The sequence below is a fragment of the Solea solea genome, chromosome 10, assembly GCF_958295425.1.
Source record: "Solea solea chromosome 10, fSolSol10.1, whole genome shotgun sequence".
In the NCBI taxonomy this organism is placed as follows: domain Eukaryota; kingdom Metazoa; phylum Chordata; class Actinopteri; order Pleuronectiformes; family Soleidae; genus Solea; species Solea solea.
Genome location: NC_081143.1, coordinates 13,673,041 through 13,689,726, shown reverse-complemented (window position 1 = coordinate 13,689,726; position 16,686 = coordinate 13,673,041). Strand labels below are relative to the sequence as shown.

Below are 16,686 nucleotides of genomic sequence, written 5' to 3'. Positions count from 1 at the left end.
ATTGTCGTCACACGTGAGTTATGTGTTGTTACCCTTTATTTATGAGTTCAAATTACTAAATTGAATATATTATGTAATGGTATTGTAACAATCATTATATATTAAATTGTCACTACCTTTTCAGAGCAAATTTTAAAAATGTGGATATGTTGTGAAAAAAGCATCTGTTGGTCTGATCTTATTATGTAAGCAAACAGTTTTAATTTGTGCTGGGGTCCAAGCCATAGCTTAATGAATCTGGTCTTGTTTATCATAGGTGTTACGTCACAACAATCTGGACAAACATCTGTTCCACTCATGACTTCAACGTCATCAGTTGAAATAACAACCCACCTCTTTAAAGCAACCTCGACACCGGTCACCATGACCTCCCAACCCACCACTGCAACCTCAACACTAGTTGTCCTGACATCCTCACCACTCAATGCAACATCACCACGAGCCAACTGGACCGCCACACCATTTACTGCAACCTCATCACCAGTGACCATCACCTCCCAAACCCCCACTGCAATCTCAACACCAGTTTTTGTGACATCCTCACCACTCAATGCAACATTACCAGTAGCCCCTTTCAATGCAACCTCACAACCCTTTTCCACAGCACCCTCATCTGTCAGTACGATGTTACCTCCTATCAATTTCACCTCTTCATCCCCCTATGTAACCTCACCTACAGTCAACATCACCTTCCAAACCTCCATTGCAACCTTAACTCCAGTTGTCATGACGTCAATACAACTGCAACATACAACATCAGTTGTAGTAACTTCCCCCATCTTCAATGACACCTCACGACCCATTGTCCTGACATCTTCACCTGTCAATGCAACTTCACCACCAGCCAAAATTACCCCCCCGCCATATACTGCAACCTCACCCCCAGTTGTCACAACCACTTTACTCATCAGGTCAACTTTACCACCGCTTACAATGACCCTCCCAACACTTAATGGAACCTCACCATCAATCACCATGACATCCCCAGCATTTACTGCAACCTCACCCCCAGTTGTCACAACCACTTTACCCATCAGGTCAACTTTACCACCGCTTACAATGACCCTCCCAACACTTAATGGAACCTCACCATCAATCACCATGACATCCCCAGCATTTACTGCAACCTCACCCCCAGTTGTCACAACCACTTTACCCATCAGGTCAACTTTACCACCGCTTACAATGACCCTCCCAACACTTAATGGAACCTCACCATCAATCCCCATGACATCCCCAGCATTTACTGCAACCTCACAACCAATCACCATCACCTCCCAAACCCCCAGTGCAAGCTCAGCACCAGTTGTCCTGACATCCTCACCACTCAAGACAACCTCACATCCATTCAACATGACTTCCCCACCATTTACTGCAACCTCACCACCAGTCACCATGACCTCCCAAACCCCCACTGCAACCTTAAAACCAGTTGTCCTGACATCCTTACCACTCAGTGCAACTTCACAGCTAGCCTTCTTGACCTCACCAGCATTTACTGCAACATCATCACCAGTTACCTCCCCAGCATTTACTTCAACCTCACCATCTGTCACCTCTCCAGCATTTACTGCAACCTCACCATCTGTCACTGTGAGCTCCCCACCATTTACTGCAACCTCACCACCAGTGACAATAACTTCCCAAAACCCTACAACAACCTCACCACCAGTCACCATCATCTCCCAAACCCCCACCACAACCTCAACAACAGTTGTCCGAACATCCTCACCACGAGATGCATTATCACCACTCACTAACTTGACCTCTACCCCCAATGCATCCTCACTACCCTTTTCCGCAACACCCTCATCTTCCAGGACCATCTTACCTCCTTTCAATTTGACCTCCTCAGCCCCATATATAACCTCACCACCAGTCACAATGACCTCCCAAACCCCAACTGCAACCTCAACACCAGTTGTCCTGGCATCCTCACCACTCAGTACAACATCAACACTAGCCAACTTGACCTCTCCGCAATTTACTGCAACCTCACCACCAGTGACAATGACCTCCCAAACCCCCAGTGCAACCTCAGCAACAGTTGTCCTGACATCCTCACCACTCAAGGCAACCTCACATCCATTCAGTATGACTTCCCCACCATTTACTACAACCTCACCGCCAGTCACCATGACCTCCCAAACCCTCACTGTAACCTCAGCACCAGTTCTCCTGACATCCTCACCACTCAACGTAACATCACATTCAGCTAACATGACCTCCCCAGCATTTACTTCAACCTCACCACCAGTCACCTCCCCCCCATTTGCTGCAACCTCACCATCTGTAACCGTGACCTCCCCACCATTTGCTGCAACCTCACCACCAGTGACCATGACCTCCCAAACCCCCACTGTAACCTCAACACCAGTTCCCCTGAAATCCTCAGCACTAAATCCAACCTCATTTCCAGCCAATATGACCTCTCCGCCAATTACTGCAACCTCACCATCTGTCACCTACCCACAATTTACTGCAACCTCACCACCAGTGACCATGACCTCCCAAACCCCCAGTGCAACCTTAGCACCAGTTGTCCTGACATCCTCACCACTCATTGCAACCTCACATCCATTCAACGTGACTTCCCCACCATTTACTGCAACCTCACCACCAGTCACCATGGCCTCCCAAACCCCCACTGTAACCTCAACACCAGCGCTCCTGACATCCTCAACACTCAATGAAACATCACATTCAGCTAACATGACCTCCTCAGCATATACTGAAACCTCACCACCAGTAACCTCCCCACCATTTACTGCAACCTCACCATCTATCACATCCCCACCATTTACAGTAACATCACCATTACCCAATCTGACCTCTACACCATTTACTGCAACCTCACCATCAGTCACCATGATCTCCCCACCATTTTCTGCAACCTCACCGTCAGTCACCATGACCTCACCACCAGTCACCGTCACCTCACAAACCCCGGCGTCAACCTCAACACCAGTTGTCCTGACATCCTCACTACTCAATGCAACCTCATATCCATCCAACATGACATCCCTAGCATTTAATGCAACCTCACCACCAGTCACCATCATCTCCCAAACCCCCACTACAACCTCAAAACCAGTTGTCCTGACATCCTCACCACTAAATGCAACATCACACCAAGCCAACTTGACCTCCCTACCATTTACTACAACCTCACCATCATTCACCATGACCTCCCCACAATTTACTGTAACCTCACCACCAGTCACCATGACCTCCCCACCATTTACTGCAACCTCAACATCAGTCACCATGACCTCCCCACCATTAACTACAACCTCACCATCATTCACCATGACCTCTCCACCATTTACTGCAACCTCACCACCAGTCACCATCATCTCCCAAATCCCCACGACAACCTCAAAAGCAATAGTCATGACATCCTTACCACTCAATGCAACATTACCACTAGCCAACTTAACCTCCCAAACCCCCACTGCAACCTCAACACCAGTTGTCCTGACATTCTCAACACTCAGTGCCACACCACCGCTAGTCAACTTGACCTCCCCACCATTTACTGCAACCTCACCACCAGTCACTGTCACCTCCCAAATTCCCATTGCAACCTCAAGTCCAGTTGTCATGACATCAATACAACCCAGTGTCACATCAACATCAGTTGTAATAACAGCCTCCATCTTCAATGCAACCTCAACATCAGTCACCGTCCCCCCATATACTGCAACTTCACCACCAGTGACCATGACATCCTCACTACTCAATGAAACCTCACATCCAGCCAACATGACTTCCCCAGCAACTACTGCAACCTCACCATCAGTCACCATCACCTCCCAAACCCCCACTGCAACCTCAACACTTGTTGTTTTGACATCCTCACCACTCAATGCAACCTCACATCCAACCAACATGACCTCTCCATCAATTACTGCAACCTCACTGCCAGCGGTCACAACCACTTTAACAATCAGTTCAACTTTACAACCACTTACAATGAACCTCTCAACACTTAAAGGAACCTTACCACCAGTCACCATGATATCCCCACCTTTTAATGCAACCTCATCATCAGTCACCATCCCCTCACAAACCCCCACTACAACCTCAACGCGAGTTGTCGTGACATCCTCCCCACTAATTGCAACATCACAGCTGGCCAACTTGACCTCCCCAGCATTTACTGCAACCTTACCACCAGTTGTCACATCAACCATTGCAACTTCAAGCCCAGTTGTCCTGACATCATCACCACTCATTGCAACATCACAGCTAGCCAACTTGACCTCACCAGCATTTACTGCAACCTCACCACCAGTTGTCACAACCACTTTAGCAATCAGTTCAACATTACTACCACTTACAATGACCCTCTCAACACTAAAAGGAACCTCACTACCAGTCACCATGACATCCCCACAAATGACTGCAGTCTCACCATCAGTCACCATCACCTCACAAACACCCACTGCAACCTCAACACCAGTTATTGTGACATCCTCACCACTCAAACCAGCCAACATGACCTCCCCACCAATTACTGCAACCTCACTACCAGCTGTCACAACCACTTTACCAATCAGTTCAACTTTACAACCACTTACAATGAACCTCTCAACACTTAAAGGAACCTTACCACCAGTCACCATCACCTCACAAACCCCCACTACAACCTCAACACCAGTTGTTGTGACATCCTCCCCACTCATTGCAACATCACCACCAGTTGCCATGACCTCCCAAAACCCAACAATTACTACCCCCACAACATCAACTACTTCAACAATTACTTCCCTCACTACATCAACTACCCCATCAATTACTTCCCCCACTACATCAACTACCCCAACAATTACTTCCCTCACTACATCAACTACCCCAACAATTACTACCCCCACTACATCAACTACTTCAACAATTACTTCCCTCACTACATCAACTACCCCAACAATTACTTCCCCCACAACATCAACTACCCCAACAATTACTTCCCCCACTACATTAACTACTTCAACAATTACTTCCCCCACTACATCAACTACCCCAACAATTACTTCCCTGACTACATCAACTACCCCAACAATTACTTCCCCCACTACATTAACTACTTCAACAATTACTTCCCCCACTACATCAACTACCCCAACAATTACTTCCTCCACTACATCAACTACCCCAACAATTACTTCCCCCACAACATCCACTACTTCAACAATTACTTCCCCCACTATTACATCAACTACCCCAACGATTACTTTCCCTAATACATCAACTATTTCAACAATTACTTCCCCCACTACATCAACTACCCCAAAAATTACTTCTCCCACTGCATCAACTATTTCAACAATTACTTCCCCCACTACATCAACTACCCAAACAATTACTTCCCCTACTACATCAACTACCCCCACTACATCAACTACTTCAACAATTACTTCCCTCACTACATCAACTACCCCAACAATTACTTCCCCCACAACATCAACTACCCCAACAATTACTTCCCCCACTACATTAACTACTTCAACAATTACTTCCCCCACTACATCAACTACCCCAACAATTACTTCCCCCACTACATTAACTACTTCAACAATTACTTCCCCCACTACATCAACTATTTCAACAATTACTTCCACCACTCCATCAACTACTTCAACAGTTACTTCCCCCACTACATCAACTACCCCAACAATTACTTCCCCCACTACATCAACTACCCCAACAATTACTTCCACCACTCCATCAACTACCCCAACAATTACTTCTCCCACTGCATCAACTATTTCAACAATTACTTCCCCCACTACATCAACTACCCCAACAATTACTACCCCCACGACATCAACTACCCCAACAATTACTTCCCTCACTACATCAACTACCCCAACAATTACTTCCCCCACAACATCAACTACCCCAACAATTACTTCCCCCACTACATCAACTACTTCAACAATTACTTCCCCCACTACATCAACTACTTCAACAATTACTTCCCCCACTACATCAACTATTTCAACAATTACTTCCCCCACTACATCAACTACCCCAACAATTACTTCCCCTACTACAGCAACTACCCCAACAATTACTTCCCCCACTACATCAACTACTTCAACAATTACTACCCCCACTACATTAACTACTTCAACAATTACTTCCCCCACGACATCAACTACCCCAACAATTACTTCCCCCACTACATCAACTACTTCAACAATTACTTCCCCCAATACATTAACTACCCCAACAATTACTTCCCCTACTACATCAACTACCCCAACAATTACTACCCCAACAATTACTTCCCCCACTACATCAATTACCCCAACAATTACTTCCCCTACAACATCAACTATTTCAACAATTACTTCCACCACTACATCAATTACTTCAACACTTACTTCCCCCACTACATCAACTACTTCAACAATTACTTCTCCCACTGCATCAACTATTTCAACAATTACTTCCCCCACTACATCAACTACCCCAACAATTACTTCCCCTACTACAGCAACTACCCCAACAATTACTTCCCCCACTACATCAACTACTTCAACAATTACTACCCCCACTACATCAACTACCCCAACAATTACTTCCCCAACAACATCAACTACCCCAACAATTACTTCCCCCACTTCATCAACTACTTCAACAATTACTTCCCCCACTACACCAACTACTTCAACAATTACTTCCCCCACTACATCAACTACCCCAACAATTACTTCCCCCACAACATCCACTACTTCAACAATTACTTCCACCACTATTACATCAACTACCCCAACAATTACTTTCCCTAATACATCAACTATTTCAACAATTACTTCCCCCACTACATCAACTACCCCAACAATTACTTCCACCACTACATCAACTACATCAACAATTACTTCCCCCACTACATCACCTACCCCAACAATTACTTCCCCCACTTCATCAACTACTTCAACAATTACTTCCACCACTACCCCAACAATTACTTCCCCCACTATTACATCAACTACCCCAACAATTACTTCCCCCACTACATCAACTACCCCAACAATTACTTCCCCTACAACATCAACTACTTCAACAATTACTTCCCCCACTACATCAACTACCCCAACAATTACTTCCCTCTCTACATCAACTACCCCAACAATTACTACCCCCACTACATCAACTACTTCAACAATTACTTCCCTCACTACATCAACTACCCCAACAATTACTTCCCCCACAACAATTACTTCCCCCACTACATTAACTACTTCAACAATTACTTCCCCCACTACATCAACTACCCCAACAATTACTTCCCCTAATACATCAACTACTTCAACAATTACTTCCCTCACTACATCAACTACCCCAACAATTACATCCCCAACAACATCAACTACCCCAACAATTACTTCCCCCACTACATCAACTACCCCAACAATTACTTCCCCCACAACATCCACTACTTCAACAATTACTTCCCCCCCTATTACATCAACTACCCCAACAATTACTTCCCCTAATACATCAACTACCCCAACAATTACTTCCCCGAATACATCAACTACTTCAACAATTACTTCCCTCACTACATCAACTACCCCAACAATTACTTCCCCAACAACATCAACTACCCCAACAATTACTTCCCCCACTACATTAACTACTTCAACAATTACTTCCCCCACTACATCAACTACCCCAACAATTACTTCCCCTACTACATCAACTACTTCAACAATTACTTCCCCCACTACATCAACTGCCCCAACAATTACTTCCCCCACTACATCAACTACCCCAACAATTACTTCCCCTACTACATCAACTATTTCAACAATTACTTCCACCACTACATCAACTACTTCAACAGTTACTTCCCCCACTACATTAACTACTTCAACAATTACTTCCCCCACTATTACATCAACTTCTCCAACAATTACTTCCCCCACTATTACATCAACTACCCCAACAATTACTTCCCTCTCTACATCAACTATTTCAACAATTACCTCCCCCACTACATCAACTTCTTCAACAATTACTTCCCCCACTATTACATCAACTACCCCAACAATTACTTCCCCTACTTCATCAACTACCCCAACAATTTCTTCCCCCACTACATCAACTACTTCAGCAATTACTTCCCCCACTACATCAACTACCCTAACAATTACTTCCCCAACTACATCAACTACCCCAACAATTACTTCCCCCACTACATCAACTACCCCAACAATTACTTCCCCCACTACATCAACTACCCCAACAATTACTTCCACCACTACATCAACTACTTCAACAGTTACTTCCCCCACTACATTAACTACTTCAACAATTACTTCCCCCACTATTACATCAACTACCCCAACAATTACTTCCCCCACTACATCAACTATTTCAACAATTACTTCCCCCACTATTACATCAACTACCCCAACAATTACTTCCCCCTCTACATCAACTATTTCAACAATTACCTCTCCCACTACATCAACTTCTTCAACATTTAATTCTCCCACTATTACATCAACTACCCTAACAATTACTTCCCCCACTACATCAACTACCCCAACAATTACTTCCCCTACTACATCAACTACCCAAACAATTTCCTCCCCCACTACATCAACTACTTCAGCAATTACTTCCCCCACTACATCAACTACCCTAACAATTACTTCCCCCACTACATCAACTACCCCAACAATTACTTCCCCTACTACATCAACTACTTCAACAATTACTTCCCCCACAACATCAACTACTACAACAACTACTTCCCCCACTACATCAACTACTACAACAACTACATTAACAACCATGACAACCACTACAACAACTACAGAATCCACCACCACTCCATCAACTAATGCTCCTACACCCAGTGAAGGAACAATGACCCTTATATTCAGTCTTAAACGAACATATACACCAGATCTTTCCATCTCATCCTCAACAGCATTTCAAACTTTAGCATCATTTGTGGTCTATGAGGTAAGATGTTTTAACAAAAAATAAATCATGTATTTAAAAAAAATAAAATAAATCAATGTTAGTCATATATCATGGACAGAGTCAAATGATGAAAATGAAAACATGTTGTCATGGTCTCTAAACATAACAGACTACTCGTTTAAAGTGGATAGCTCTAATCAAGTTATGTGATTGGTTGGTGGGCATGATTTAACAACTGTATATTCTGGCAAAATATCAACTTTTAAAGAATGAAATCTATAAATTTTTATAATTCATACTCAATGCAGTAATTATCACGTGTCACTCAAGCTCTTTCCTGTCTCCACAATATACAGCTCTTCCTTAATGGGCTATCTTGTTCTAGGTAGTGACCATTTGTTAAGTATTTAGTTGCAATTGACAGTAATGTTTTTTTCAGGTCAACAAAGTGGGAAACAAGCTATATGAATCAACTTACCGCCGTTCCATCGTTAACTCCTTCAGGTAAGATATATATACGTATATGTATGTATGAGTGTTGGTGTCAGCAGCGTCACGGGGTGACCTCATTTTATATTTCCAGATTTTGGCTGTTTGCACTGAGTATGTTTACTTAATTTCAACTATGTAGCCATAATGGTCTCTAGTTTTATGTAGGATTGCAGTTGATAAACGCTTTCAATTCATCGCACTGTTGTTGTTTTTTGCGCGATGATTAATTTTCTTGGCAATGATGGCTGAGGTGAAGGCCCAGCTGTAGTGCTCATGGTTCGCCACTGATATACATATATATATATATTTATATATATATTTATATATATATATATATATATGTTCACTCACTGATTTATGCTATCACTTGCTTTTATAATTAATTCATGTCTCTTCCATTGTAGTAATGGATCAGTGATTGTCGACTCAACTCTTGTGTTCAAAGACAAAAGTTCAGTTCCTCAAACAGACATTGCAACTATACTATTCAGAACTGAACTTACCAATTCCACTTTGGATGTTATACCAGGCAGTGTTTTTGCGAGTAAGTTTATTATTATTTATTATTTAGTACATTCATTTTTAGTCATGGTTAATGAATTTATTGTTTATATTTGATGTTCTTTTAAATAGTTAAAGCCATGTTAGTGTATTAAGACGTTCACTGACTTGTGCCTTTGCTTTATCTCCTATTTCAGTCTCAACATCAAGTAGTCCTCCTCTGCTCTCCATGGGCGCATTGGCTGTCATTTCACTGACACTGCTTGCTGCTTCGCAGATGCTCCTTGACTTATAGCTTATATCAGAGGCGGACAGACAGACTTGACCTTTTACTGGGCTATGCTAAGTGTGGAATAATGCAAGTACCACTAAACCAAAAGTCAAAAAGACATTGTACATTATGACATTTATCAATGCGATATGATGTGGTAAAGATTTGTACTGTGTAACTATGAACCTATTCCGTCCTTGTGTTTGGATTACATTTTATTTAAGTAATAAAAAAAAAATAAAAAAAATGATTTAGCATTTATGTTACCATTCAATTAAAAACTGTAAAGCAAATACAGAGATTCTCCTCCTATGTTAGAAAATTGTGGCTGAAAACATGGGGAAAAAATTAGCAGCGTACACAATTATTATCGGCAGCATACAAATTATTGGACTACTGGTTATGTTGCATATCTCATCAGCATTCTTTACACACACATAGGTAAGGTATATATATATATATATATATATATATATATATATATATACATATATATATATATATGTATATATATATATATATTGGTTTTCACTTTCATTCATTCATTCTGTGAATTATTTTCCCAAGAAAACAGTGGTAAGTTGATACCCACATTGGAAACCAGTGTGTACACAAGTGTAACAAGTATGCATACTAACTATAATCTATGCACATATAAAATCAAATTAAAGTACATTTTATCCTATGAAAACTACTTTTGGAAACACATTTTTGTTCATTGTCATGATTGTCATGATATGTCATAACTCATACAGCTCCATTTCAAAAATGTCAAACTATGTACAGCTAAACTATTGGTAAATTGTAAAAAAAACAAAACAGCTGCCTTTATTTAGTTTTCTGTCTGTGTTTTTAGGTCATCTTCTAGTTCAGTGGTCACCAACGTGCTGCTTTACTTCACCTCACTTGCATGTGTCCATATGATCACTGAGTAAAATATCATTATATTGTTTATAAAAAAAATTATAAGTAAGGAGTAAGCACTGGAATTAATGTATATGCAATTGAATGCATAATATTCATCATTTAAATGATACATTTCCATCTAACATCACACATCATCTTACATCACACATCCTCAACAGGACGTCAGACAGCAGGGGGCATAGTCTGACACATCTGTATAGAACAGGAACCAAAACATGTCACATGTAACATCATGTGACCCTTCTGAGGAAGACCAATGGGAGGTGGCTGAAACATGCCACAGTAACCAAAATACCTTATTTTTCTGGAAGGGTGTGTCTATTTTTGTTTGTGCTTTTGGCAACATCTTCTCGCATTCCTCTTCACTGTTATTGTAAATCATGAGACCTGAAATTGAGGATACATCAGCTCTACATTCCTTTGTTTTTGTTTTGTAGTGTGGCTCGAGAGACGGCATGGACTTCAGCCAAAATGTTAATACTATTTCCTCACAGTCAAATGCACACATATAGACCACATATTAACTTCTGCCACTGGTGATCAGATCACAAGTGTACAGTTCTAAGCCCAGGTGTGAGCACACTCAAGATCCATTGAAGCAGCATTTAAAATTCTTTCACTCAGATGACACACATGTCGTCATGTGTTTTTAGCAGTGTGAAAGCAAAACACACGTATGAGCCATATTTAATTTATTTGTCTATTGGGTTTTTCATGCCACTGAGTGGATGCATTGGTTTGTGTAAAAGGGAGGTGCCACAGTTGTCTTCAGTACAGATCATTTAAACCCTGGCCAACTAATGAGTCCATGTGTGGCTAAGATTGGGAGAAGCACTCTTGGCAGGATAATTGTTTTTTATTTATGTTATTAAATATTATTTATGGACACGGTGGCAAAAATAAATGTATGTACTTTGGAGTTTGAGCAATGTGAAGCAGTTTGAACAGCAACACTTTTTTTTACCGAGCACACGTCTTAACAGTCAGTACCATCATTAGCAACCAGTAGTGTCTACAGTGTAATTCTAATAATGCTAATACTAGTAATATTAATAACAATAATACATGTCATTTATATAGCAAGGTCTTCATCTTGAGCAGGAACATACTGTATCTTTTATAGGTTTGGTGATATAGAGTAGATAGTGATATGCTCATATTTGGTTGTTCTGGTGATTAGCAAAGCAGCAGCGTTTTTGGACCAGCTTTAAGTCAGGAAAGCCTGACTGATTCCACAGTATTGTCATATTCATGCCTGGCAGTCTGTTTTTTCCTGTATTTCCCCTCCCTTCCTTGTGTGTCACTCTCTCCCGAGGGGCGGGTCCCAGGCCCAGGCAGATGCAGGTTACACACCTGGTGCCAATCATCAAGGCTCTGCTTAAATACTCCAGCTGTCCAGTCACTCACTGCCAGATTGTTGCAGTTTCAAAGTGGTAAACTACGTCAGGCCAACCGCTGAAGTTTTCACAGTGCTTCTTCCCAGTGCTTCTGAGAACTTATTCTGTGTTTCCTTATTTCAGAAATCCTCCTGTCAGCTCGTTGCCTCCCTGGACCCGCCCCGAGAAAAATGGCCTTCAAGATCATCTTCAGTTAAATGAGACAGGACTTTACAACACTTTTAACCTACTCATAAAAAGAGACAAGTTTAGAATTAAAGATGACCCATATACTCTTTGCAGTCTGTCTGACTTCGTCATTCAATTTAATAACATTATGAGACATCCATGAATGTCTCTGCGCAAAATTCACCATAAAAGATTAGTCAGATTGGAGGGGTCAGAGGGTTTCAGTGGTACATGCAACTGGGTGTCATCTGCATAAAAATGTAAAGCATAGATCAACGTGTTAAGGGCTTTTTTTTTCTCTCAAGCTCTCCTCACACTGTCAGAGGAGGTCATAAACAAACTGAAAATTGATACATTTGTATCTTCAGACGGGCTAATAAAAACATAATTTGGTCTTTGTGAACAGAAATTAAGTATAAGATCTGATCACCATGTGGTCACAGGAGAAGAATTCAGGGTACAGTCTGATAACAGGACTGACGTGACATGCTGTAGTTAGAGTCGTGCAGTTGGGAATTGCTCAAAACAGATGTTAAATCCATGTCTGAATTGGGTCTACAAGCAAAGAAATATTCTTTCCTGGTGTCATAATTTGTGTTACGTTTACTACTTATTGACAACATTCTTTGGGTGATTCATGAAGCCACTGCTATAGTGTGTTTCTCACACAAAAGAGGAAACTGTTGTTATAATTAAAACTCCGTCCGACAGACTGTATTATTTTTTTAAATGGTTTGTTGACGTTGATGTGACATAGACACATACACACGTACATAGACACGTACATAGACAACCTCACTGTCTAATTATATTGAATTGCTGCCTTTACCCGAGTGTGCTTGTACATGTTTTATTTTCCTCAGTAACTTTGACTATATATGAATAATGTGGACAAGATTTCTTCTCTTGTTTCATATTTGTCACTCAGGCTTAGGGTGTCATCATTCACATTTAAGCTTTTTTTGTTTATTTTCTTACTGTCATTTATATTCAAAAAATACACGTAATTTATTGTGAGGTCACAAGTGTGCATCACTGCTGGTATTTAATCCAGTTTGACAAAAACTCTTTTCTCACAATGTATTTAGCTACTAGACAAAAAGAACAGGTAATCAGCCAAATTGACTTGTAGGGTGTTGGCGGCCGGGAAAGAAACAGAACACATTTCTGTGGGGATAGGGGAGGGTTTAGGGAAAGGGTAAGGCTGGGGGTTTCCCACTTGTTAGAACACATAACTCTTTTAAACCAGACTTGTGTTTGGACGTCCCATGAGCGTAAACGCCACAAAACATAATGCAGTTGGTATGGCAGGTATGTAAAAGCTATGAAGGTTGTCAGTGTAATTAATCTTTTCAAAAATGTTTCAGAAGACATGAAAATAGCATGTGCCAACTTTCATTAAAACACCAAAGAAGATGAAGTTGACAAGAAAATAACTGTGATCCCTTGACTCTGTTTAATGCTTTAGTATTGATAATTTGCAATATCACTATTTCGTAAGATGCATTCTATACAAGAATGATGTTGTTCACATTTGGTGTTCCAGTGTTCCAGGCCACAACCCCACCCCTCTTATTATGACTCATTCTATAGTGTTTGCAGTGTTTGCGTTTAGTCCCTCCGGCACATAGACGAGGGCGTGACCTGGAGTGCTAACACCACACAAGTGACCGAGAAGGCACAACAGAAACACTGCTTTCTGAGGATCCTCAGGAAAAATAACCTCAAACACAAACTGCTTGTATATCTACTGCTGCTTATTGTACTTCAAATGTATGTGGTTTGCCTGCTGATCAGCAGCAGAGGGGAAAGGGCTCCAGTGGATTGTCACCACTGTCCAGAAGATCCTCAGATTCTTTTCCCTCTCCCTGGAAGAGTTGTACAGTTCCCACTGCCTCAATAGCCCCAGAATATTTTTACAAGATCTATCCCTTAAATGCACCAAATGCAGCAAAAAAATTTTTTTTTAATTTGAGACATTAAAGTTGTACAGGTTTTAATTTATATTCATATATTTCTAGACACTGCACTGTATTGTATTCAATGTTGTTCAGTATGGATGTGCAATAACACTAAATATTCTATTCTATCCTGTTCTATTCTATTCTGATTGGTGTGTGTTGATTATATGACTTAAGTTGGAATATTTAAAAGCCTCTAAACTTGTGAAACTCATCCAGTCGCCCAAACCTGTCTCTTCAGAATGTGGTAAAGCAGGATTCTGTGTTGAGATTATTTGAATTCCTGTCTATTTTTTGCAATGCTTACCTACGAGCACAGGTGTGTATGTAGTATCTCATGGAAAAGAAAAGAAGAATATTAGGTTAACTTGTTCATTGTATACATTTTAAATTGCCATTTAAGATGTTAGGGTGAGATGTCAAGGACTTCGTTGGTTCTCTGGGGTTTATAGCATTTCTCCATGATGTGCCCCAGGCTGCTGTTCCAGATTTAGTTCTTGGCGTCCTGTTGATGCATTACTCAGATGTTATTGATCTCACTGTCCCTGTTAATTCCTCTTCTCATATCTGCAAATAAATACAATTAACTTTTAGTATCTTGGTACTGATATCAACTTCTCTTGGTATCTTTGTACCACATCTGTTTTTTAAAATTGTACAGATTATGAAGCCTCTCTGATGTACATTCTCTCATAAAGTCTTGGCCTTTCTATGTTAAGCGCATTGAAATATTGGATGGTGTGGTTTGGATGCTTTACATATAATTTGTATTTAGACGATTATGTGAAATTATCGATATTATCAATATGAAATGTGTCTCTATTCCATCCACCCATCTTCTACCGCTTTATCCTCCACATAAAGGTTGATTAACATCCTTATTTATCCTAATGATCTATATCCTATATTGATTTTTTATCTAATATATCCCAAATATTCTAAATTAATTGTATATGACATGCTGTTAGAAACTGTTCAAATACAACCTCAAAGTTTTTCATATATTCATATATTTTTATTACACATATAACATATAAGTTTATATATATATATATATATATATATATATATATATATACATACATATACATATACATATACATATAAATATTACTTCTTATTGTATTTTGCAATTTTAACACCCTTTGTGTTTATTGTATTATAGCTTACATCTTAATTAGAATTGTTTTTGTATTTTGTTAATTGGCTCTTTGAAAAGATCATTTTGTATCTGGCTGTCAGAGGTTAAGTATAGTCAAACAGCTTAACATAGCAGGAATACAGACCATTATAACACAATATGATTCTTATGGACTGAAATCCTGCAATTCCTTCTGAATTGTATCCCTATATCCTTCTCACCAGTAGTATGAAGAAGAAAATAAGGATGCTGTAAATAATATCCTGTTCAAATTAGCCTGCAGCCATTTTTTACCCTCTGTGGAAAATGTCTGAGTGTTAATTTGGAGAGAGGAAGACAGACTGCCATACATCTGCAAATAAATTCATTATTAAAGAGACTATTTTTTTAATGACTTCATTGTGCACATGTGGGCTCAGAGGATGATCGAATAAAAGATCATCCTTCCCTTCAGACCAGATATGAAATGTTTTACAATTAAATCATCTGTTACTTCAAGCAAATGTAAAACCTCTGTCTCAAGCTTTCATTTATTATAACATCTATCACACAAAGAAGCACTGTCACTTTATTCTATTTGGCACTGTGGTTACTTGTTTTTATTTGTGTTTAAGTTTATAATGTCATTTTCCCTACCTTCCCCTTCATTTTTTAAATGTTTTTGTTATTTATATTCTATGGATAAATGTCCTTTTTGTGCTCTTTGTTGTTTATATCTTGTTGTACATTGTTCTGCAGCTGTTTCCCATAGAAAATGTCCCTGTTTAGACTGTAGCCCAAATCCGATTTGTAAGCATCCTATCAGAATCTGATCTTCCTGACCAACTGTTCACATTATATATCGCAAGTGATCAGATCCGATATGTGTCCATATTGACATAG

The 16,686-nt window shown here is 40.3% G+C and overlaps 3 protein-coding genes across 3 annotated transcripts; all 3 read left to right on the top strand.

Moving 5' to 3' along the window:
* Positions 1-363: 363 nt before the first annotated feature.
* On the top strand, positions 364-5,076 carry LOC131466737 (mucin-2-like; the record flags this gene model as incomplete). Its single annotated transcript, XM_058640173.1, has 1 exon — positions 364-5,076. A coding segment is annotated over exon 1 (4,713 nt), but the record flags the coding sequence as incomplete, so codon positions are not given.
* A 1,377-nt stretch (positions 5,077-6,453) lies between these two features.
* LOC131466736 (mucin-2-like) lies at positions 6,454-7,686 on the top strand (the record flags this gene model as incomplete). Its single annotated transcript, XM_058640172.1, has 1 exon — positions 6,454-7,686. A coding segment is annotated over one exon (1,233 nt), but the record flags the coding sequence as incomplete, so codon positions are not given.
* Positions 7,687-8,418: 732 nt separating this feature from the next.
* LOC131466735 (uncharacterized) lies at positions 8,419-10,401 on the top strand (the record flags this gene model as incomplete). Its single annotated transcript, XM_058640171.1, has 3 exons — positions 8,419-9,450; positions 9,843-9,982; positions 10,137-10,401. A coding segment is annotated over one exon (591 nt), but the record flags the coding sequence as incomplete, so codon positions are not given.
* Positions 10,402-16,686: the final 6,285 nt, after the last annotated feature.